General features: G+C 29.5%; 1 protein-coding gene across 1 annotated transcript; it reads left to right on the top strand.

The window, feature by feature from the left end:
- Positions 1–17258: 17258 nt before the first annotated feature.
- LOC124362096 lies at positions 17259–20360 on the top strand. Its single transcript, XM_046816276.1, has 2 exons — positions 17259–18605; positions 19773–20360. The coding sequence occupies exon 2, from the start codon at positions 19805–19807 to the stop codon at positions 20234–20236; it is 432 nt and encodes a 143-aa protein (XP_046672232.1). The 5' UTR covers positions 17259–18605; positions 19773–19804; the 3' UTR covers positions 20237–20360.

Consider the following 20360-nt stretch of genomic DNA (forward strand, 5'->3'; position numbering starts at 1 on the left):
AAATCAGCAATATAACTCGTTTAAAATACAGCAGTTATATATTTTATTTTGAATTAAGCCAATTCATTTGTTTAGATTTATATTTGGATTTATTTCTTAACTTCTTGTATGGTGAGCTCTTCAATCAGAATCATCCCCCCTCCCCAAAGCCAAGTCATAGTTACACCACTGTCTTTTAGTTTATTTATTCTCTAAAATGCATCTACAAGCTGGAGTATAGCTGGTAGTAGAATTTCAAAAAGAAAATTATGTCACTAGCAGTTACCTGCCGTTTCATATGCAACTTGCTTGTGAAAAACAGGGACAGCATGGGCATATTATTTTTAAACAATATTCTAAACACTTCTGAGAAGTCATTGAAAGATATTCCAACCTCCTGGTCTATGTTAGATTTAAGTTTAGAGAGCATTGTTTTTTTGACCCTGAAATCAGAGAACAATCGTTTTTATAAGTATCTATAAAATAAATTTATTTCTTTTCAATATTTCATGATATTAGATTGAATAGCTCCAACGATTTCTGTAATTATTGAACTATATGAGGCCAGTGTGGAAGAATTCTCAAGTCGAAGCCCTTAGTATTTCAATTAATGCACTTGTGACATAATAAATGATTTATGCTCTATGTAATTTTGAAAAGGAAGTGGGCATATTTTATATATCTATATATATATATATATATATATATATATATATATATATATATATATATTAGTATTTATGGTTAAGAAGAGCTTCAGATGTTAAGCAAAATTACGAATTACTATTACTTTAGTCATTGTGCGTGTATTAGCATTTCTGGGTTGCAACACCTTGGTTGAGTTTGCTCTGTTGGCTCTGTTAAAAATGTGTTTTACTGAAATTTCTAATTTTATTATCTAAATATATATTCTAAATATATATATATATATATATATATATATATATATATATATATTCTATATATATATTCTATATATATATATATATATATATATATATATATATATATATATATATATATATATATATATATATATATATATATATATATATATATATATATATATATATATAATAAATATCCTTTGTGCTTAAAAGTAATTACAGAAAAGATTGAAATAAGAAGTGTTGTTACTTTTAAGCCTACTCTATGCTTTCAATATTATAAATGTAGACACATAAAATGTTACTTAAATTAACTAAACATACGATTGTTTTATGTAAAACAGTTGATTCAATTTTTAAGGGCTCTTTCAATCAATAGCGTGTATTTGCTAGAATTAATTTCTTGCAGGAATTTTTGCAACTCCAGAGGCCAGTGGGGCAAAGTTCGGAGAAATTTTTGAAATAGGAATAGGCTTATATCTTAACCAGAGGCCCTAAGAATGTCCATGTAAAATTTCAGTACAATTGGTCCAGTAGGTTTGAGTACGTGATTGAGTAACAAACAAACAAATTTACTTTCACATTTATAATATTAGTTAGGATTCTAAAAAATGAAATAATAGTTTTTTTTATAATATTATTTACCTTTTAAACAACTTACATTTAAAGGCAAATTAATGAAGTACACGAGACTGAAATATGATATGCCAATGTTTTTAACATGTTTAAATTCATCAACTATGACTTGTACATGATATACAAATTTCAGTTGAAAAATTATATGTGCATAGACATATTGAAGTTTAATCACTTATGTAATAGTGTTACATTATTGTTATCAAGTTATATTTACAATACCTTAAACAATCAGACACATTAAACTGATTTCTACTTACATTAAATTAGAATATTTATAAAGTAGAACAATGTTAGTTGTACTGTTAGTAGCTGCCAGTCTGTATCACATTGGATGGAGTCAGGAAGGGCCATTGTTCGACGCAGGAGTGGGCCACATGTTCCGAGCACTCGCTAGTAACATACTGGACGAACTGAGGGGTAAAAATGTCTCAGTAGTCGGTGATCTCCTCACGAAAATATCTTTCCTCAGTGGTGGAATGAAGCAGCTAATGTCTCTTGCTGAAAGTAAATCATACCAAGTATTTGAAACTATCAAGCCGATGGTTCGAGAAATAATGGAAAAAGGAAAACCAAAATTTGAGAAGATCAAATTCAATGATGGTGATTTGGTTGAAAGGTTTGCTTGGAACTCTACTCAAATTGCTCAGTTCCGAGATTTGCATAGTGAAATAAAAGGAATGTTGAAGAGGTTAGAGAAGATTTGCATACTACACAATTACAAGATAAGCTAATACAGAAAATAATTCATGTACATTTGTATACACTGTATTATTACAGATCAAATTATTTAGTGATATTCACATTAGGTTTTCTTACAAATTATAAACATTTTTTAAATATTACAGTTGGACTGCTAATTCAAGCCCATTCTTCCTTGTTCTATCGTACATTTTTTACTAGATTAATTTATTTTGAGTAACATTTATGATATATAATAAAATAAAGCTTTGGGATCTCCATAATAAAGTGTAAGTTTGTAAAAACAATTTTATTGAAGAGAAAGGTATAAGAGAAATATTAATCACAGAACATTTTGAAGATAGGATTATTAATTATTTTTGAGGAATCAAAGAGCAAAATTGTGGAAAAGAAGTTTAGAGTACTGAATTGCTCTAAATACTGCATAAGGGTTCATTTATCGCTAGCTTTATCAAAGCCATATACAGAGTGGCTTTTTTAAATGGGCCACCATTGTATAAATGAAACTTATGAATCTGCAGTAAACTTTAAGATATTTCTGACAGTTGTTTTTAAGATATTCATGAATGTTTAAAGGGAAAAGGAGACATTCATATTAAAAGCTTTTCCTTTTACTCAAATTGTCTGAATAGAAAATTAAGCTTTATTGAATTAAAGCTACTTTAAACTTCCAGCTTCTAAATTGTTGTGTTTGAGAAAAACATATATATTTTGTAGCACATTTATAAATATTTTTAAAACAAAGGAAAATTTCCAAATTTGTGATTTTATATAAAATACAGTTTAAAAAGACGTTTTCTCAATGTTAACGAATCTCAACACTTTGAGCTGTCATGTCTATGTTATGGTATTAACAATAAATTATTAAAATGTTTATATAAACAAGAATATTAAACAACACCAACAATAGTAAGGGAAATATAAAAATAGTTTCAAGAATAAAAATGCTTCAAAATTACTTTTATAGTCGAAAATAATAATAAAATATGGAGTGTTCCATAAGAAAAACAAAACTGTCCACCATATTGGAAAATGGTGGCAGTTTTTCAAAGTTTGATGTGCAAATTTTTAGATGTCTTCAAAAACAAGAAAAACACCTCTTCACTCAAAGTTTGCCGCAGATTCATAGTTTCCAAAATCACAATGCTGGCCTGTTTAAAAAAGCAGCCCTGTATGTGGACTAGACTTCGCTGAATGGGATTGTATTGTATTGTGTGTAGTGAAAAAAGATAAGTTGGATATTATAAATCTAGAAGTCAGGTTACTTAAGTTAAATTTTAATTTTTAAAAGATACAATGGAAGAATTGTCCTAAAACGTGTTATTAGTTACATTGCTATTTAAGCTCACTTACTTCATGACTACTGTATTGTTTTTATAACTTATTTAAATTTTATGTTCTCTACATGATTATAATTCTACTCCCACTTCGAGATTGTAAGCATCTATATACCAAATAACCAATGATCGCTTGTGCAAGATTGTGGATGAGGTGTTCCTTTCTTTGGCTTCCACCGTTCCTGGTTTGATGCTCAGCAAGCCGAGTCATCATTTCTGTTGTTAAAATGGTGACTTGTTCCAAATAGGTAAAAAAACAATTGATTGATTAAAATGCATCATAAGAAATACTCGCATGATAAGAGGAAGGCAAAATTTGATAGAGTTGATTGTCATGTGTTGGAAATTCTTACTTATGTAATATAAGAGATGCCACCAAACCTGTGGTGGAGACATTAAAAGACATAAGATGTGGTTTTCAGAAAAAAAATCCTAAGAGGACCAGAATTCTCATAGTTTAGACTTTTGTAAAACTTTAGGACTCTGTTGTTTTTGGATTACGTATTGATGAACTTGGAAAGAAACCATTGACATTAGTAAGAATATACTAATTTTTTCTAATACTTATACTCATACTTCATTCATATTCACCTTAAAACAAGTGTAGTGGTAAGTAGATATCCCATATTCATAACTGATACTTTAAAAATAAATAGCAGGTCATAAAAACTCAAAACGAAATAATTAGAATTTATTTAAAAGTTTTCATTAAAAGTACAGTAGGTTTTAAGATACTATAAAAAGATCAATGTGTAGTAGAGATTAATGCATTACTAACACTTTGATTACCAGACTATGAAGTATCTTATTAGATAGTACAAGAGGTGTGTTGCTAGTATAATCTCAGGACATGAGTATGTTAGAATTTTCTACAGGCTTTAGAAAGACTAGTTTTTTGTGTAGACTCATCAGTATTCCAATAAACTGATTTTATAACACAATTTTTTGCTCATACTACGATGTACTATATCAGAGGTTAGGCTGCTGTGCTGAACAAAAAGTTTTGTGTCATTCAACTAACACACAATCTTCACCAGAAAACCAAGACTTTTGGATTAGCATCACAGCTTTACAAACTTGTATAACAAGATTGGGACATTTGTAATTTTTACTGAATCAAAACATAAACAATATTTAAAATTACAGGATAAAAGAATATAAACAAGGTATGTGAAACTAACGGATACAATAGAAGTGTGTCTAGTTAAAAAACAATGTATTTATCACTATCCTAATCAAATTAGATTCAAATATTATATGATACTATAGCTATTAAACTTTTTCAGGCATTGTTTATAAATATAATAGTTTTGTTACGTAGATTGAAAGAGTAGAAAGTATAATATTAATTTGTGAAACATTTTACCCACAAACATTACTGTTTTTTTCAATAACAGAAGATGATGAAACTCTGTGGAAGTGTATTGGTTGTGTTAGTTAACTTATATTTATACACATGCACAGATGATGTTGACTTAGTGCATTTAAAACCAATAAAACCTATATTTGATGAACTGGGGCTGCAAGACAAATTTCCTCAATTGGAGGATGACATCAAAAAAAGCATTTTAAAGGAAAGAAACCAAACACACAACTTATTACATTACATGAAGTATTTTCACGAGAAAGTTAACAGTGTATACAATATGGTTAGAAGTCCAGAGGATGTGAATTTATTAACTAAGACATTAATTGAAAAACTGTTGAAACAGATTGGTCCCTGGTTTAGTGCAAAGAACTTTGATGACAACACCCTTAGTAAAAAATATAATTTGAATAAGAAACAAATAGATGATTACCACGAAATGCATGCAAGTTCAAAAATAATGTTACATTTGATTGAAAAAATTTTAAAAGAAAATAGAAAAGAACGAGAAAGATTTGAATAGTATTAATTCATTACACACACACATTTGAAATCTAACATTTGCATGCACAAAGCTATGTAGCATTAGATTCTTTAGGCTAAGACTAATTTAAATTTTATTTTCCCAAATACTATTTGAAGGGTTAATGAGTTTTAATGCTACAGTCATTTTGATTTTTAGTTCAAAGCATTTCACTTCAATATATCTTTACACTGAAAACATGTTCCTGACAACACTGTAAATATATTCCAAATGCACAAAATACATTTTTTAACTTTTGTAGTTTTATGAATATTTTGTGAAACCTTCTACTTGTCATTAAAATAAAACTTTAAAAAAGCAGGTATGTAATAACTCTAAAAGTAAATTAGCAATTCTTTTAATGATAGTTTCATCACAAATTAAGATATGATTAATATGTTTATAATATGTTAACTCTTATTTTATTGTAGTATATAATGTAGCATTGATTTATAAGGTTGATCGACATTTAACTGATTAAAAAAATTAATGGTTCAAAAAATTCTTTTAAAGAGAACAAACTTATGACCCCTTAATTTTTATTGTAGAATTAAGGCACATGTCTTGTTTTAAAGATGACTAATACGCATCTAAATTTGTTTGGTTTTGTTTGTAAAATGTACACTTTTTGAATACTTAAATGATGAAGTTTAAAAAGTATTTGAGTGTTTGTTCCTAACTGATAAAATATTGAAAAAATTAAAAAGCATTTGAATGTGTGACACTAAAGCAAATTTAGAAAATGAAATGCTGAATATCCAAAGGATATATATGTTTATATATATATAGATATATATATATATATATATATATATATATATATATATATATATATATATCACGTTGACTGCGGCAGACCCCTAACAGCGCAGAACAGTAGGAGAATAGTTGGTCTCACTCAGTAAAGTAGCAGGTGAAGGTGATATAGTACTAACAACTACTTGAAAACAAAAACCTTTCAATTTTAATGATGGATAATATTTGGATCTATCAGAAAAGGTGACATACGGAAGATAAAACAAAACCAGGTTTAAGTCATTTAACCAATAATGTAGAGAAATTCATTTATCAATGTGGGAGACTAACAGTGTTGAAAATTATGAAAGTCAGAAATAATGTTGATTGATTATATTCAGCCTTGATTGTCAAAGGACCACCTGTTTCTTGTGTTTCAGTTCATATCTTTCTATATTGAAATGTCTAACACAATTATATTGCGGAATATTAACATCTATTTATATACTTTCTAATAACATTAAGATATCTTTTTACAACTACTATAGATACAATCTAAAACTTTTATAACATAACAAACTCAATTTATACAAATTTTGCATTACAAAAATGTGCTGACTACAAACACACATATTAAGCAATGTAATTTAATTGAGTACCTACAACATTTTAATAATTCTCCCCACAATGATAAAGAAACATTCATCATTTAAATAACAAGATAATTTAAAATAAAAAGGATTTATATATTTTAATATAAAATTAACAAATGAAAAAGTTGAAACAAAGAGATTTGGTTTCATACTTTAAACATTGTTATGATTCTTAAAATTTAGTAGCATTTATCATTTACCAAAACATTATTTGACAGATTCAACAAACATTTTTTTGGACACAAAATTTGTGGTAATGTTTCATCATAAATAATTTATAAAATATATCTTAAAATTTATCAACATAAATTAAAAAATAGAATTGTAGTAATTGAATTGTTAAAATTAGCAATGAAAAGAAAAACTCTATGAACAAGTCAATGGAAAGGTACAGAAGGGCTGGTTTGTTGTAGCATTTCCTCTGCCTGCTGTAACCGTAAATATAGCTTATTACATGAATCTTGATACCTTCTTATTTGATCAGTAGTCATGTTGAATTGTGCCTCTAGTTTATCAGAAGTAAATTGCAGGTTGGCCAGTTCTTCTTTAATTTCTGTAAGAATTTTGGATGACATTTTTTGTGTTTTTAACTGAACATATGTAGACGAATCGTATATTAACTCTTCTATGTTTTTAAGAGAAGTTCTCAAATAGTCAAGGTTTATCACTGGTGCTGGTCTTGTGTCAATAGAAAGTGGATTAATTTTGTTTATTAATTTCTTAATTTTGCTCCAAAATGAGGAGTCTTGATTACATTTTACCAAATTAAACATTGACATCAAGAGGAGAAATATTACTAGTGACATAGTATCCATGTACTATTTACAATCAATTAGATATGACATTACAGCCCCATGCATTGTTAAAACACAATTATTGTTTTAAATTTGTACTTTAAAATCATTCTGCTACGTTAACAGCCACACAAAGAAAATATGTTAATTTTTACTTTATTAGACAAACCAGAAAAGTGATTGTTGAAACAAAATATTCTATTCAATTAAAAGGGGGAAAATTAAACAATATTAATTAGTTTACATTTAATCTGATATGCTTGGTAGTAAACATAGTTGTTTCATTTCTATTATTAGATAATTATATAAAGTTTTTGGTTGTACAATGAAATGACTTGAATGGCAGAATCTATTGAATCTCTAGTTGAACATTAGAGGCAACTCACAAACTGTTTAAACAAAAAACGCGAGTTAATCAATTGAACCGGTCAAGCAACTACTTGACCAGTCTTAGACTATGAGCAAATTGAGGAGTTATTTTACAATGAATTCAAATGAAATTAAAGATGGAACCAACTGAACAACTATTTGAGTAGTGGAATCAATTTATCAGCAAGTTTAGTCAGTGGAACCAAATGGAAAGCTAATCAGTAATGGAATAAATTTAATAGTTAGTTTAAATAAAATAGTTTCAAATAGTTCATTAAATTAATAAATAATGTAGGAAAATATAAAAAAATATTTTGCAGACAAAGTAGTTCCACATTTAAAATACTAGACATAAAAAAATATTAAAGAAAGAACCTTTAAAATGTTATTAAAAATAAATTATATTTTAATATGATGTGTCCATAAAATCTGTTATATTTTTCATAACACCTTCTGTATTTTTCATGATTTCCTTATATTTCTTTATCTGATCACATGTTAGATTAAATACATTAGTTAATAATGAGTTATTTAGTACAATACTTTCAAACTCAACCTCCATTTCAAACATAGCTGCTTTTATTGTAACTTCGTGAGCATCCGGTGCGAAGGATGGATTGAACACGATACGATCCACTTGTTTCACCAATATATTGAGGAAACCAGCCAGTTGAAGCAAAGTCCTGTTGGACTTTGGAGGAACACCTTTTGCTCTCTCCAGTATTGTCTCTACAGTGTCCAAGAAAAAGTCCTTGATTCCTTCCATCTTCGATATGTATTGAAATGAGAAAGATAAGCCCAAAAACACTGCATAAAATACAGATAAGGGTTTAGAAACTTGCATTTTAAGAACTAACAATCAAATAGCTTTCTTATCTGTTTAAATATTTTTAAATTTAATAACACATTATGGTGTGAAGCTTAGTAATTATGTTAAAATGTGTTAACTGACTGCACACACTATCTCACTCTTCTCTACAGCTGTTGCAAGAGTATGTGAACTTTTAAAATATATTAGTTTTCTTTATCATTCTTTGTACACTAAAATGTTGTTCTTACATTTTTCTTTGCCTTTTTATACTGTATGATTTTCTTATACAGAACTTTGCACTTAAATTGTTGAATAAAGTATCAATATTAAGGTAAGTAATTTAATATGTTTGATAAGTAATAATTAGTATAATTATATGATTACAACAGTACAATCGGAATGTAATTAGTAATAGTTTGTGTTCGATAGTTTACAATTAGATTGGTTTGCTTGATATTATAAACACAAGTTTCAGTCTCAATAATATGATTAATATTTATGAACAATATAGCAAATTGTTTCAATTAAATCAAGTGAACAATATTACAACAGTTTAATACTTTTGCTTGTATACAAACTTTAACTCACACAGTTTATTAACAATCAGCTTCTATTTGAAACCTGTCATCTAATTCAGCAAACATACTCCTTGCTTCAGTATACATTCTTCTGTAAGCAGTAATTTCATGGTCTCTAAGATAAAACATCGACTTTAGGACTCCTTCTTGGTGATCTAATTTCTTGAAATCCGGTTTCAAACCATTAAGAGTTTGTCTAAATATCGACTTCAAATCTTCAGGGATAGTTTTTCCTTTTGTTAAATTATAAAACGACCTAAGGTTTTCTAATAAAATATCCATTTTTTGCAACACTGTTAATGTTTTGTTTCCATACTTTTCCAAAAACTCATCTTTCACCTTCTGATATATGGGATGCATCTCGTATCGCTTCATAACTTTGGCAAACTCATTATCATCCATGTAGTTGTCTTCACTACGAACATCTTGATGGTGGAGACTGATAAAGCATATCAATAAGCCCGTTGCTAACCATTTCATTATTAATACTACGAATACAATAAATAGTTAAAGCACTTACTGATACATCTATATTAGTAATTATTATGAAACTCACATAAAGAACTCATAGGAAATTATAATATGTTCAGTTCATTTTGTTTGAATTGTACAAACCGATGAATTCAGTAGGCCTATTACTGCAAGGTACAATTAGTTTATTGTTATAGAACTTGAACATGACCTATGTGTTATCTCAATTATAAATATATTTTGTTAGATACCATGTTATCTCTGACATGAGTAATATAATCGTTCCTAGTATACTCGCTTTAACGATATTAACAAGTGTTGTGGCGGACTACCGGAGTGGAGAGGGTGAGAGTTGGCCAACTAGTGAAGACGAATACATCACTGATAACAAAGGTGAACGGTCTCTTCTAGAAAAATTAGATCTGGTCAATACTCATGTGTCCAACTTGATATACGCATTTAATGGAACAACAATGTTTATTAACGATTTGAAGACGCTTGCAAACATGGCAGAAGAAATGAAAAACATAAATAATGAAATTACAGAGTTGAAATATTCAGATTTTGACATGAAGATCAAGTTTAGAATGACTGACGCTGATATAGTGAAAGCGAAGAAAATTTATTTCGACACTATTAATAAGATGGTGCAGCTGAGTGAAATATTACAATCTTTCAGAACTGTTTGAATCTGTTGTAATAATATTCATCATGATTTCTCTCTCCATAATCCGATCCTGACTTCAAACACAAAAAAGTGCAATAATAAATAATGGTACAGGTAAATTGAGTACATCACCTGTATGCAACAGTCTCTCTTAAATCTGAATGCATATAACTAAAATGTCTTAGTCATTACCTGTGTACCTTTTTCATTGTATATTACTTAATACAAGTACAATACATTTTCAATTTTTCTAATATTTTAGTCCTGTAGAATTTTAAAATGTCATAAATTGAAATCTAATAATCCACTTGTTAAATCTATTATGTAATCATAAATCAAAAGCAGCTTTAAGAGAAAGTGGACATAGATGTTTCTACTTTTCTACTTTTAAATGAAAATAGTAATTCATTTAAACATCGAATTTCAATATTTATACTTTCTGCAAATTATATGAAATATTCACATTTGTTCATGCACAAACATCAAGACAAATGCTTAACTATTACTCAAAGAAACATTTTCAAGAAGTATATGAATAACGTTTTTATTGTATATGAAATTAATAAGAAATGAGATTTAGGGAAGTTACACTTCTCCTTCTACTCCATACTTGTGACAGCTGAATGTAATTGTCAACACAATATGTCATCTTAATACAATAGAGAGAACATGCTATTAAAAGCTGGATCTATTAACACACATCTGAGTTTTATCTTATCAGAACAGTTCCAACTTACCATTTTGTTTATGTAATTTGGAAAATATTTCACCTTAAAAGTATGATTCATTTACATCCTTCTACCCCTTTTTTTACTTTGTAGTGTTTTTGAGAGATTAACTGAGGTGGATTCATCTGCTAATCGGAAAGAAGGCTCCACTCAACATTCCATCCATGGAAAAGGATGGATAAGTTGGGTTATAAAATAAGATTTTCTGTTATTTTTTTATTTACAGTATAAAAGATGAGTTTATTTGGTAGGTTAGAAAAATAATTTGAATTGCAAAGTATCTTTTCTTTAGTTCTGCTACTAAACTTGGTTTGGTGTTTAAGAGATATTAATATAAAATTGCAAAAACAGTAATTATTGCAGCCCACTCAAAATAGTCCAATGGCGGCTGCTGCATCTGATCCCCCTTCTAATTGTGTCCACTACACTGTTACCAGTTTAACGTGTATGGAAAATTACAGATCCATCTGTCTCAACATTTGTTGCAGTAAACAGACATCGGTAAAGTTCTTACCATGAACAAATATACGTACATTTGATTTCATCTGTTTTAGAGATAGCTATGGGTACAGTGGAAACAACTTTTGGTCAGCGATATGGCAACACCGTCTCAAATGTCATTGGTCTATTTTGTTACAGGCTTCTACATTGCTTGTGTTACATGTGAGATCTATATGTGTTACTATTTTAGTGAAAGTATGGTACTTCAAAGCATACAAGTCATAACTCTGATGTGACGCATTTAGCCATGTTATAAAATAAAAACTATAGCATAAAAATTGGATTTATCATGCTTCTTATAATGAGGAAAATCATAAAATGCTGTTAGCTACCCAACTCATAGAAGAATAGTCTTCCAGCGCAGTCAGACACAGCTGGACACTATGCATATTTTGTGACAAACTGAAATATTTTAAATTTATTTCTCGTGGGATTTGAATGTACTAAATATTTCTAAAACCATTAGAGATAAAAACATGTTGTTTATCAGAAAATGTCTAGGATTTGTTATAAGCATTCCATAATACTTAATTTTTCTCTAGGTTCATAAATAATGGTGTAGTGTAAAATAAAAACAGTTAAAATCAGTGTAGTGAGCCGAGTAGAAGTTAGGAAAGTGGCTGAGTAGCTATAATAGCACCAAAATTACTTGACTTGATTGCCAACTGGTTCTGTACAACTCTACTTGCCCAATCATCCATACTAGTCGAGTTGACAGTCATGTACTAACAGCCATTCTACTCACTCTCCAACTCAACTAATGTAAACCAACCCTTTAAGTGCCGAGAGCTGCTGTGCTGGGTTTATTTCCCATGCAGAGAGCTGCTCAACAGCAGTAAAAATGTAGCATGCTTCTCACCCATGATGATTAACTTTAGTGATATAATTATTTATCAAACTGCTGTCAGAATCTCCTGATTCATCATGTCAGATCATAGTTGATCAATTGAGTTCATATCCCGATCCCATCATTCTCAGAGAGGTACACTGCTGAAGGCCTAACTCACAACAATGCATCTGGAGAAATATAAACTTGATAAAACATCTTTATCATTATTACAATTAATTCCTACCATATTGAATAAACCACAATCAAAATGGAAAATAAAACGAACTTGCTGTAGCAACTTCAATAATGCAATTTAAAAAACTAGAAAGCAATGCTGTTTCTAAAGTCCACATAAAACTTCACTTCTCCCTATACTTTTGTGATAGTTCTTTAGTGACTATCAATGTAGTAGCAATTAAACAGGACTATTGTGGATTTGTAGTAGTTAAAATAAACACTAACAAAGTGTATAATCTTAAAGCTGTCAGACATGTAGCAAAGCAGCTGTTTGAAACGTGATAACATGGGTGTGGCAGTTGAACGCAAAGTGGGATCGCCTGTTTTAACACAGACGTGGCAGTCAAGGTGTTTTATTTTTAATATTGACTAAACCTTACGACTTATAACAAAATAATGTGGTAAGGAATTGTATATTTCAAAAAGGCTTCAAAATTCTGTGGTGGCGTATATCTATTTTCAAAAAATAACCCACAATAAACATGTTTCTCTTTTAAAGTTTACGTTTTTATTAGTACTTCCGAAGCTATTTAGATCAATAAAGTATCCTATATCAATGCATTAACATACATAAAGTTTTAGTGAAATTATTCTTTAAGCAAATAATTTCAATCATTATTATGGTAGATAGGTATTATTTAAATCCTCAAATTTAGCAGTATTGTTATAATATGGTAAAGAAAAGCATTTTATTTTTCAGCAAATCGAGTCAAGAATTAGACTAGGGTTGTCAACGTTAAAGTTGAGCTGTGCAGTTCACTCAAATCAATCCAATACGTTACCAAATATATAAATAAAGGTACTGAATAGGCAACTTTCAGTATACAATCAATGAATGGAGTACAGAAATATCAATCTAGTCATTAAATCTGTACTTTTGAAGCAGTATGAGTGATTTTCTCATTCAATGTGCAAGACTGGGCCCCTATTATTGTTCACCTTGTTGTGGACTTGGAAAATGTCCAAAGAGTTTAATTCATAGAAAACAATATTCACAATGTGTTAGTGTTGTAATCTACGAGATACAACACTAACAGCCTTCTTCAAGTTGTGTGCTGAAGAATATTTTACAAAAACATTGACATTCGATAAAGTTTCAAACTATTATACATGGAATCAAACTGCCCAAACTTTCCAGTGTAGAAAGGACGGTACTCCTTTGAACGAGTTTCTTGGAGTAAAAATATACGAATGCTCTTGGTAGGGTGTATGTGGTTCATCCTAATCAAAGCCAATGTTTCTACTTGAGAATGCTACTTCATGTAGTAAAAGGTCCAACTTCTTTTACAGAGTTAAATACTATACATGGTACCTATCAAACAGTTTGCAAAGCTATGGTTTCTTGGAGGATGACACTTATTAGATAAATATATTATTGAAAACTACTATTTGCAGTTCAGCTATGTCAATGATGTATTCATTTGCCATTTTAGTAGCATTTTGTCAAGTATCCGACTCTGTTGTTCCATGGAATAAATTTCATGAAAATATGGCAGAAGAAATTTTTAATTAGATGACGACGAGAGTTAACTTAATGTCACATAAAATTCAATACGACCTAATTATATTTGATGTAGCGTTATTTGAACTAAACAAAATAGTAAAGCTACTTTCTAGTAAATTAATGAAGGATATTGTTTGGATTGCCAATGCTAAATCATGTGGCAAACATGAATTTGCTATATGACTGTTAAATACAAAAACAACAAAATCACTCTTTATGCTATGGAATTTATAAAATTTAATATTAAATGTATAGTTGACAAGCTTTATTTGGATAATTTTATGAAGTCTGGAAGTAAAAGAAAATAATTATTGTTAAACCACAATTTTCACCAGTTAAATACTGATGTTGGAATTACATAACACACATTTGATATTATTGTACATATTGTGATGTGATTCTTCCATCATCAAAGATCTAAGAGCAGTTCAGTATATGTCACAAAATCTCATTTGTTTACATCTCATATTGTGTAATTGCATAAACAAAGTAATTTTTATATACATTGGTATGGTTTTGGTAAAGATCATAAACACTGTTGTAATATTAAAGTTGATACAACGTTTGCTCTGCTACGAAAATTGTGTGCTGAGTGCTTATGTGGAAAACAATGGAAACAGCAGTTTCATACTGGAGGATGAGGAGGAGGTGAAGCCATATCTGGTGAATGGCACAATCCTATTGAATGAGCTCACCTTTGTGAACTCCCATGTCCACAAACTGATACACTTCCTCAGCGATGAGCAGCGAGACGAGGAATCCTATGGCATGAAGGTGGCCCATGTCATCAGTGAGATGATGGATCTACATGATCATCTGGCAGACCTAGAGTTTGACGAGGGCAACATGAGGCACAACCTCAGCATGACCCATGAAGAGATAGAAAAGGCCAAACATCTCTATTATGATTCCATAAATTGTATTTACAACTTTAATAAATTAGTTGGTGGTTAGATTGATTTAGATTTTATTATTCAGGTTAAAATAGTAGTGATGCTTATTTATATACTTTACTGTGATGCATTTTATTGTAATATCCTTTACATAAATATTTAATTGGTTAAAATTAAAACTTTGACTTAACTGATGGTTAAATTGTTAGTTATTCTTCATTTAAAGTTTTTTTAATGCAAAGATTGTGAAGGAAACATGATATTTTAAAGAAATTTGTGATCATTCAGTAATATAGGAAATCAGTAACACTATGTTTTGAAATCATAAATCTGATCTTTTCCTCAGGTGGATAACTTTACTAGTCTAACACATAACTAAAATTTAAGTTATATAACATAAATTGTAGTAATGTATTAGGTTAGTTATGGCCATCCATCAACAAATTTAAATGTTCACCATCTTAAAAAATTATAATTAGAAATAAAAACATTTTTAGACGATTTTCAAGTTTGATTCGGGGTAATGTTCACTACATGTAACAATACTGAGCATACGTTAAGTGTCAAACTACGGCATGCTGTTTGTTGTAAGACCACGTTTTGCGAATTTGTAGTTATATTATTTTTACATTAATTTTAAACACTGGCAGACAGGTGTTTTATTATATTATAATCAAAATTTTTATCAAGATACCTAATGTTGTTTAGCGATGTTTCAGCAACAAATGTTGTAGATGGAGCTTATATTGGTTACTGTTAACTTAATTATATTAAAACATAAGACCAATATTTAATACTTTTATTTTTGTGAGGCCTTTCGATAGCAAGGCTATCTTCGTCAGACACATCACTTTTGTGATATATAGCCTTGCTATCGAAAGGCCTCCCAAAAATAAAAGTATTAAATATTGGTTTTATGTTTTAATGTAATTAAGTTTTCAGCAAGAAGTTTAAATAGACATGAAAGTTGATTAATAGAAATTTCATTGCATATATAATAATTAAGTAAGTTAAGTAACTTTAAATGATTCCAAATTAAAGTTAACATGTTGACTGTGGTAGATGCTAACATCACAGAGGCCCTGTGTATCACTCAGTATGGAACCGTAGTGAAGGTGTTAAGCATAATTTACAGGTAATGTATCCACTAACATGGATCAACATCACAGAGGCCCTGTGTATCACTCAGTATGGAACCGTAGTGAAGGTGTTAAGCATAATTTACAGGTAATGTATCCACTAACATGGATCAACATCACAGAGGCCCTGTGTATCACTCAGTATGGAACCGTAGTGAAGGTGTTAAGCATAATTTACAGGTAATGTATCCACTAACATGGATCAACATTTGTAAAAATTGGATCTATTTGTTTTGTTATTTTGGCTGTTAATTATATATATTAAATAAAATTTAATTTTAAACCTTTGATTTGGTACATATTAGATAACTAAACCCGAACTATTATATTATTAATAATATAACTAAAAATTGAATTTTTTATCACATTTTACGAATAAATAATAAAAATTTTACTTTTTTTCAAGCATTATGCATGCTTGGTGCCTGGTTCTATAGCGATATGACAAAGAGCTAAACACGGGACCTTGTAACCTTATAGTGGACAATTTAAAAATTAAATTGATATTCACCTTAAGGTTTTCTTAGTACACTTCAGTTGAGATACTCACCAAACATTGTCGAACGATAACTAAATGTCTTTTAGGCATATACAATGCTGTGATTAATTACAACTATCTCATACATGTATTTTAATTAGAATTTTATGATTAAAAGAATTAGGTAACTTTACCAAAACCTAAATTAAACGAAATGTTACAACTCTCTAAATATTTTTCAGCTTACTGCACCACTTTTTAACTAAACATAAAAATCATCAAGATTAAGATTCCATCTATAAGGAAAAAAGTAAAATGTTTACCAATCTTACACAATTCATATTATTTCAGTTTGTTGTAATGGACAGGTTAATTCCTTCAATTACTATTGGTATTTCTGAAGGCTCATTTATATTTGCTGTATAAATATAGTCTGAAACCACATTATCTTTATCAATTCACATAATTTCATCTAAAATACCATATTTGTACGATACCTGAGAGAACTCATAAATTCGGTGTAATAAACATAGAAACTAATCGGTGGGTACTGAAATAATAATGTTTAGCTTGGTCAACTTGATCATCATTCATGTTTAGGTCCGTCCGCAAGCGAAATTCATCAACATTTAATCTTCGGAGAGCTTTTTGGACACCAAGCATTTCCCCTGCGAGCTGGAACATTTTGGTAGTGAACGAATCATCATCACTTGCTTGAGTGGTGTTCAACAAATTTACAAGATTACAAGTGTGTGAGTAAATCTGACGAAGTCGGTCAAGAAATATTGCCGCGTTTGATGAACTGTCATCTACAGTATCTTTAGATCTGGAGTACGTCTCATTGAGTAATTTCAAATCTGAAGAATGTGAAGTAGTAAAGATTACAAACTCAAAAGCACATATTAAACATAATAGATTGTTCATGTTAAATAGCTTAACATCAATAAACATTGTCAAGGCGCCTACATGGTTTAATAAATAATTTGTATTAAAAAGATAACTTATGTGATTTAATGAATAGACTGATTGCTGTAAATAGTGTAAAGCATTGTAATTTTAAATAACACTAAAAAAAACCATTAAGCCAAAAGGCAAATATGGAACAGAAATAAATACTTTATTTTACAAAAGTGAATTTAAATAATTATAGAAAAATAAAAGATTTATTCAATTTAATAACTGTAAAAATTAATATTTAAGACAATATATTGTAAATTAGACACTGATTATAAAACTAAACTACTTATCTCTATATTTATTTTATAGAGATAAAACAAAAATAGCAGTGATTAATTCTGATATACCAGTATGTGATTTTTGTACCTGCTGTTTGATTTCAGAGCTGTATTTTATGATTCACAGTTATGTTCAGTTGCCTGATGCTGTGCCAGAGCATCATTTCGTGTCATGGAATATTTACAGCACCGAAACATCACGAGTCACCTTACATGGAAAAGAAATACACAATTGCTTTTAACGGCACTTCAACTAATGAAACTTATTTGGAGAAACTTACAAGTCTGAACGAGTTGGCCCACGGTCTAGTGGATAATTTTGATAATAGAACATTAGACACGAGCAGTCTGTCCGAGCTGGAGGCTCTCCAGAGTGACATGAACTTGCTTCATGTTAGGTTGGAAGATCTACATCAGATGGAGATGAATGGGACTGACCACTCACAGACTTCGCCAGATCACACTGAACAACTTTACTTGGACACTATAAACACTATAATTAAGTTTAATGAAATTGTGTCCAAGTTATTATGAAACAAAAACATCAAACAAGGTATTTTTACATAAATATTTTCATTGTTCATAAATTCATTTATATCAATTATAATTTTTCACCAAATACATTTTACAGGTCTTTTTAAGCAATAAAAAGGAATTGAGAATTACTAATAAAATTATAAGTTTTAAAGGTTTGATTTAAAATTTCTCAGTTTTCCAAGTTGATTAGGTCTTATATTATTATGCTACCGTAATTAATTTTCAGTTATTTTTTAAATTTTGTATTCACAGCCCTTTAATTTGAAATTAGGCCCATGAAAAATAGCTGAAGATAAGGCTATATACATATATGTATAAAATTTGTACAGTACTTGCATGTATATCGAATATCACCGAAGAGAATGACATGGTTTTTATACATAAAAAGTTATGTCCTCAAGTAATATTTCATTTTAAACCATGCCATTTTCGTAGGTCATATTTCATTCCCGAAGTGTTAATACCTGGAAAAATTGTAAACTTCAGATATATTTCATTCCTCTAAGCAATAATTCTCTTATTCTAAAAAAATCATATCCTTTACTTCAGAAGTTATTCCTTTTATTGTGGAGTGATAAATGAAACAAATATTCTGTCTTTAGAAAGGTTATATTAAATGGATGTGATTGTGAATTAAAATAAATTAACCAACAAAGAAATGCCAATGACACCATCTTAAACAAAATATGACCTCTGGCAGTCAAATTTATTTAAAACACAGTAAGTTTTTATCTTATAATTATTTAACTTACTTTTCTCGTACCTGATTTAATATCATTTATCTAACACAACAAAACTTAGTTTGCACATTATATCTGGCACTTGCATTAAAAATTGTAATAAACTATATTTGAAATTTATATCATTTTAGTTCAATGCAATATTGTATTAGCTTGTTAAGGTTTTGCACAAACTTGAAATGTTACATAACAATTCATAACTAGATATTGTTTATAGTCTTCCCTTCCCGATATTATTAAAAGCTGGCAGTTCTGAACTCATCTATTTAGTATTGTTAGCCTGTTGATTGTGAATAATAATCAGAGTAGTTGATGACACGAAGTGTCTGTGAATTAATTAATAAAGTTTCTTTGTAACATACAATACTGTAACAAAAACCAAATGTAAGACATCTCAAAATGATATTTTCACTACAACATTTTTAATTTTACGTATTTTACAGTTTAAAAGTGCGGTAACAGAAGAGAGGTTAAAATGTTGATATTTGTATTAATTTTATTCTCTGCAAATATAAACATGGCTTTCACATCCAAGGATACACAGATAACATCAAAAATTACAGAACTGGATACTGGAATTTCACATGGTTTAAAAGAACCAGAGAAGGGAGGAGCGAAGATTGTCATACAAGACATCAGGTTATTCAATTCGTTGTATCGCAAAGTTATAAAAGCCGTGCTATCAAGTAAGGAACATGAACTGCACAACAAGAAGGTTCAGCTAGCGGAGATAGTGGTCAAGTCTCATCCTCACTTTATCAAACTACAAGTAGATGAGGAGAGGTTGGTCCGTGAGGGGAGGTGGGGTGAGGCAGATCTCAAATCATTGAAACATTTATTTAGTGAAGCTCAAGAACTGAAGAGCAAGCTAGAAAGCTTCCTGAGGAAGCATAAAAGGACTTTGTAGTTTTGTGTATCTCACCTGAATAGAGGTACGGTATTGAAATTAGAATACTAAGCTGATTTCAAAGAATACTGCTTTTGTTTGAACTAATTTACCAATATAAAAAATATACATACTTTAATCAATA

The sequence above is a fragment of the Homalodisca vitripennis genome, chromosome 1 (genome assembly GCF_021130785.1).
Source record: "Homalodisca vitripennis isolate AUS2020 chromosome 1, UT_GWSS_2.1, whole genome shotgun sequence".
NCBI lineage: Eukaryota > Metazoa > Arthropoda > Insecta > Hemiptera > Cicadellidae > Homalodisca > Homalodisca vitripennis.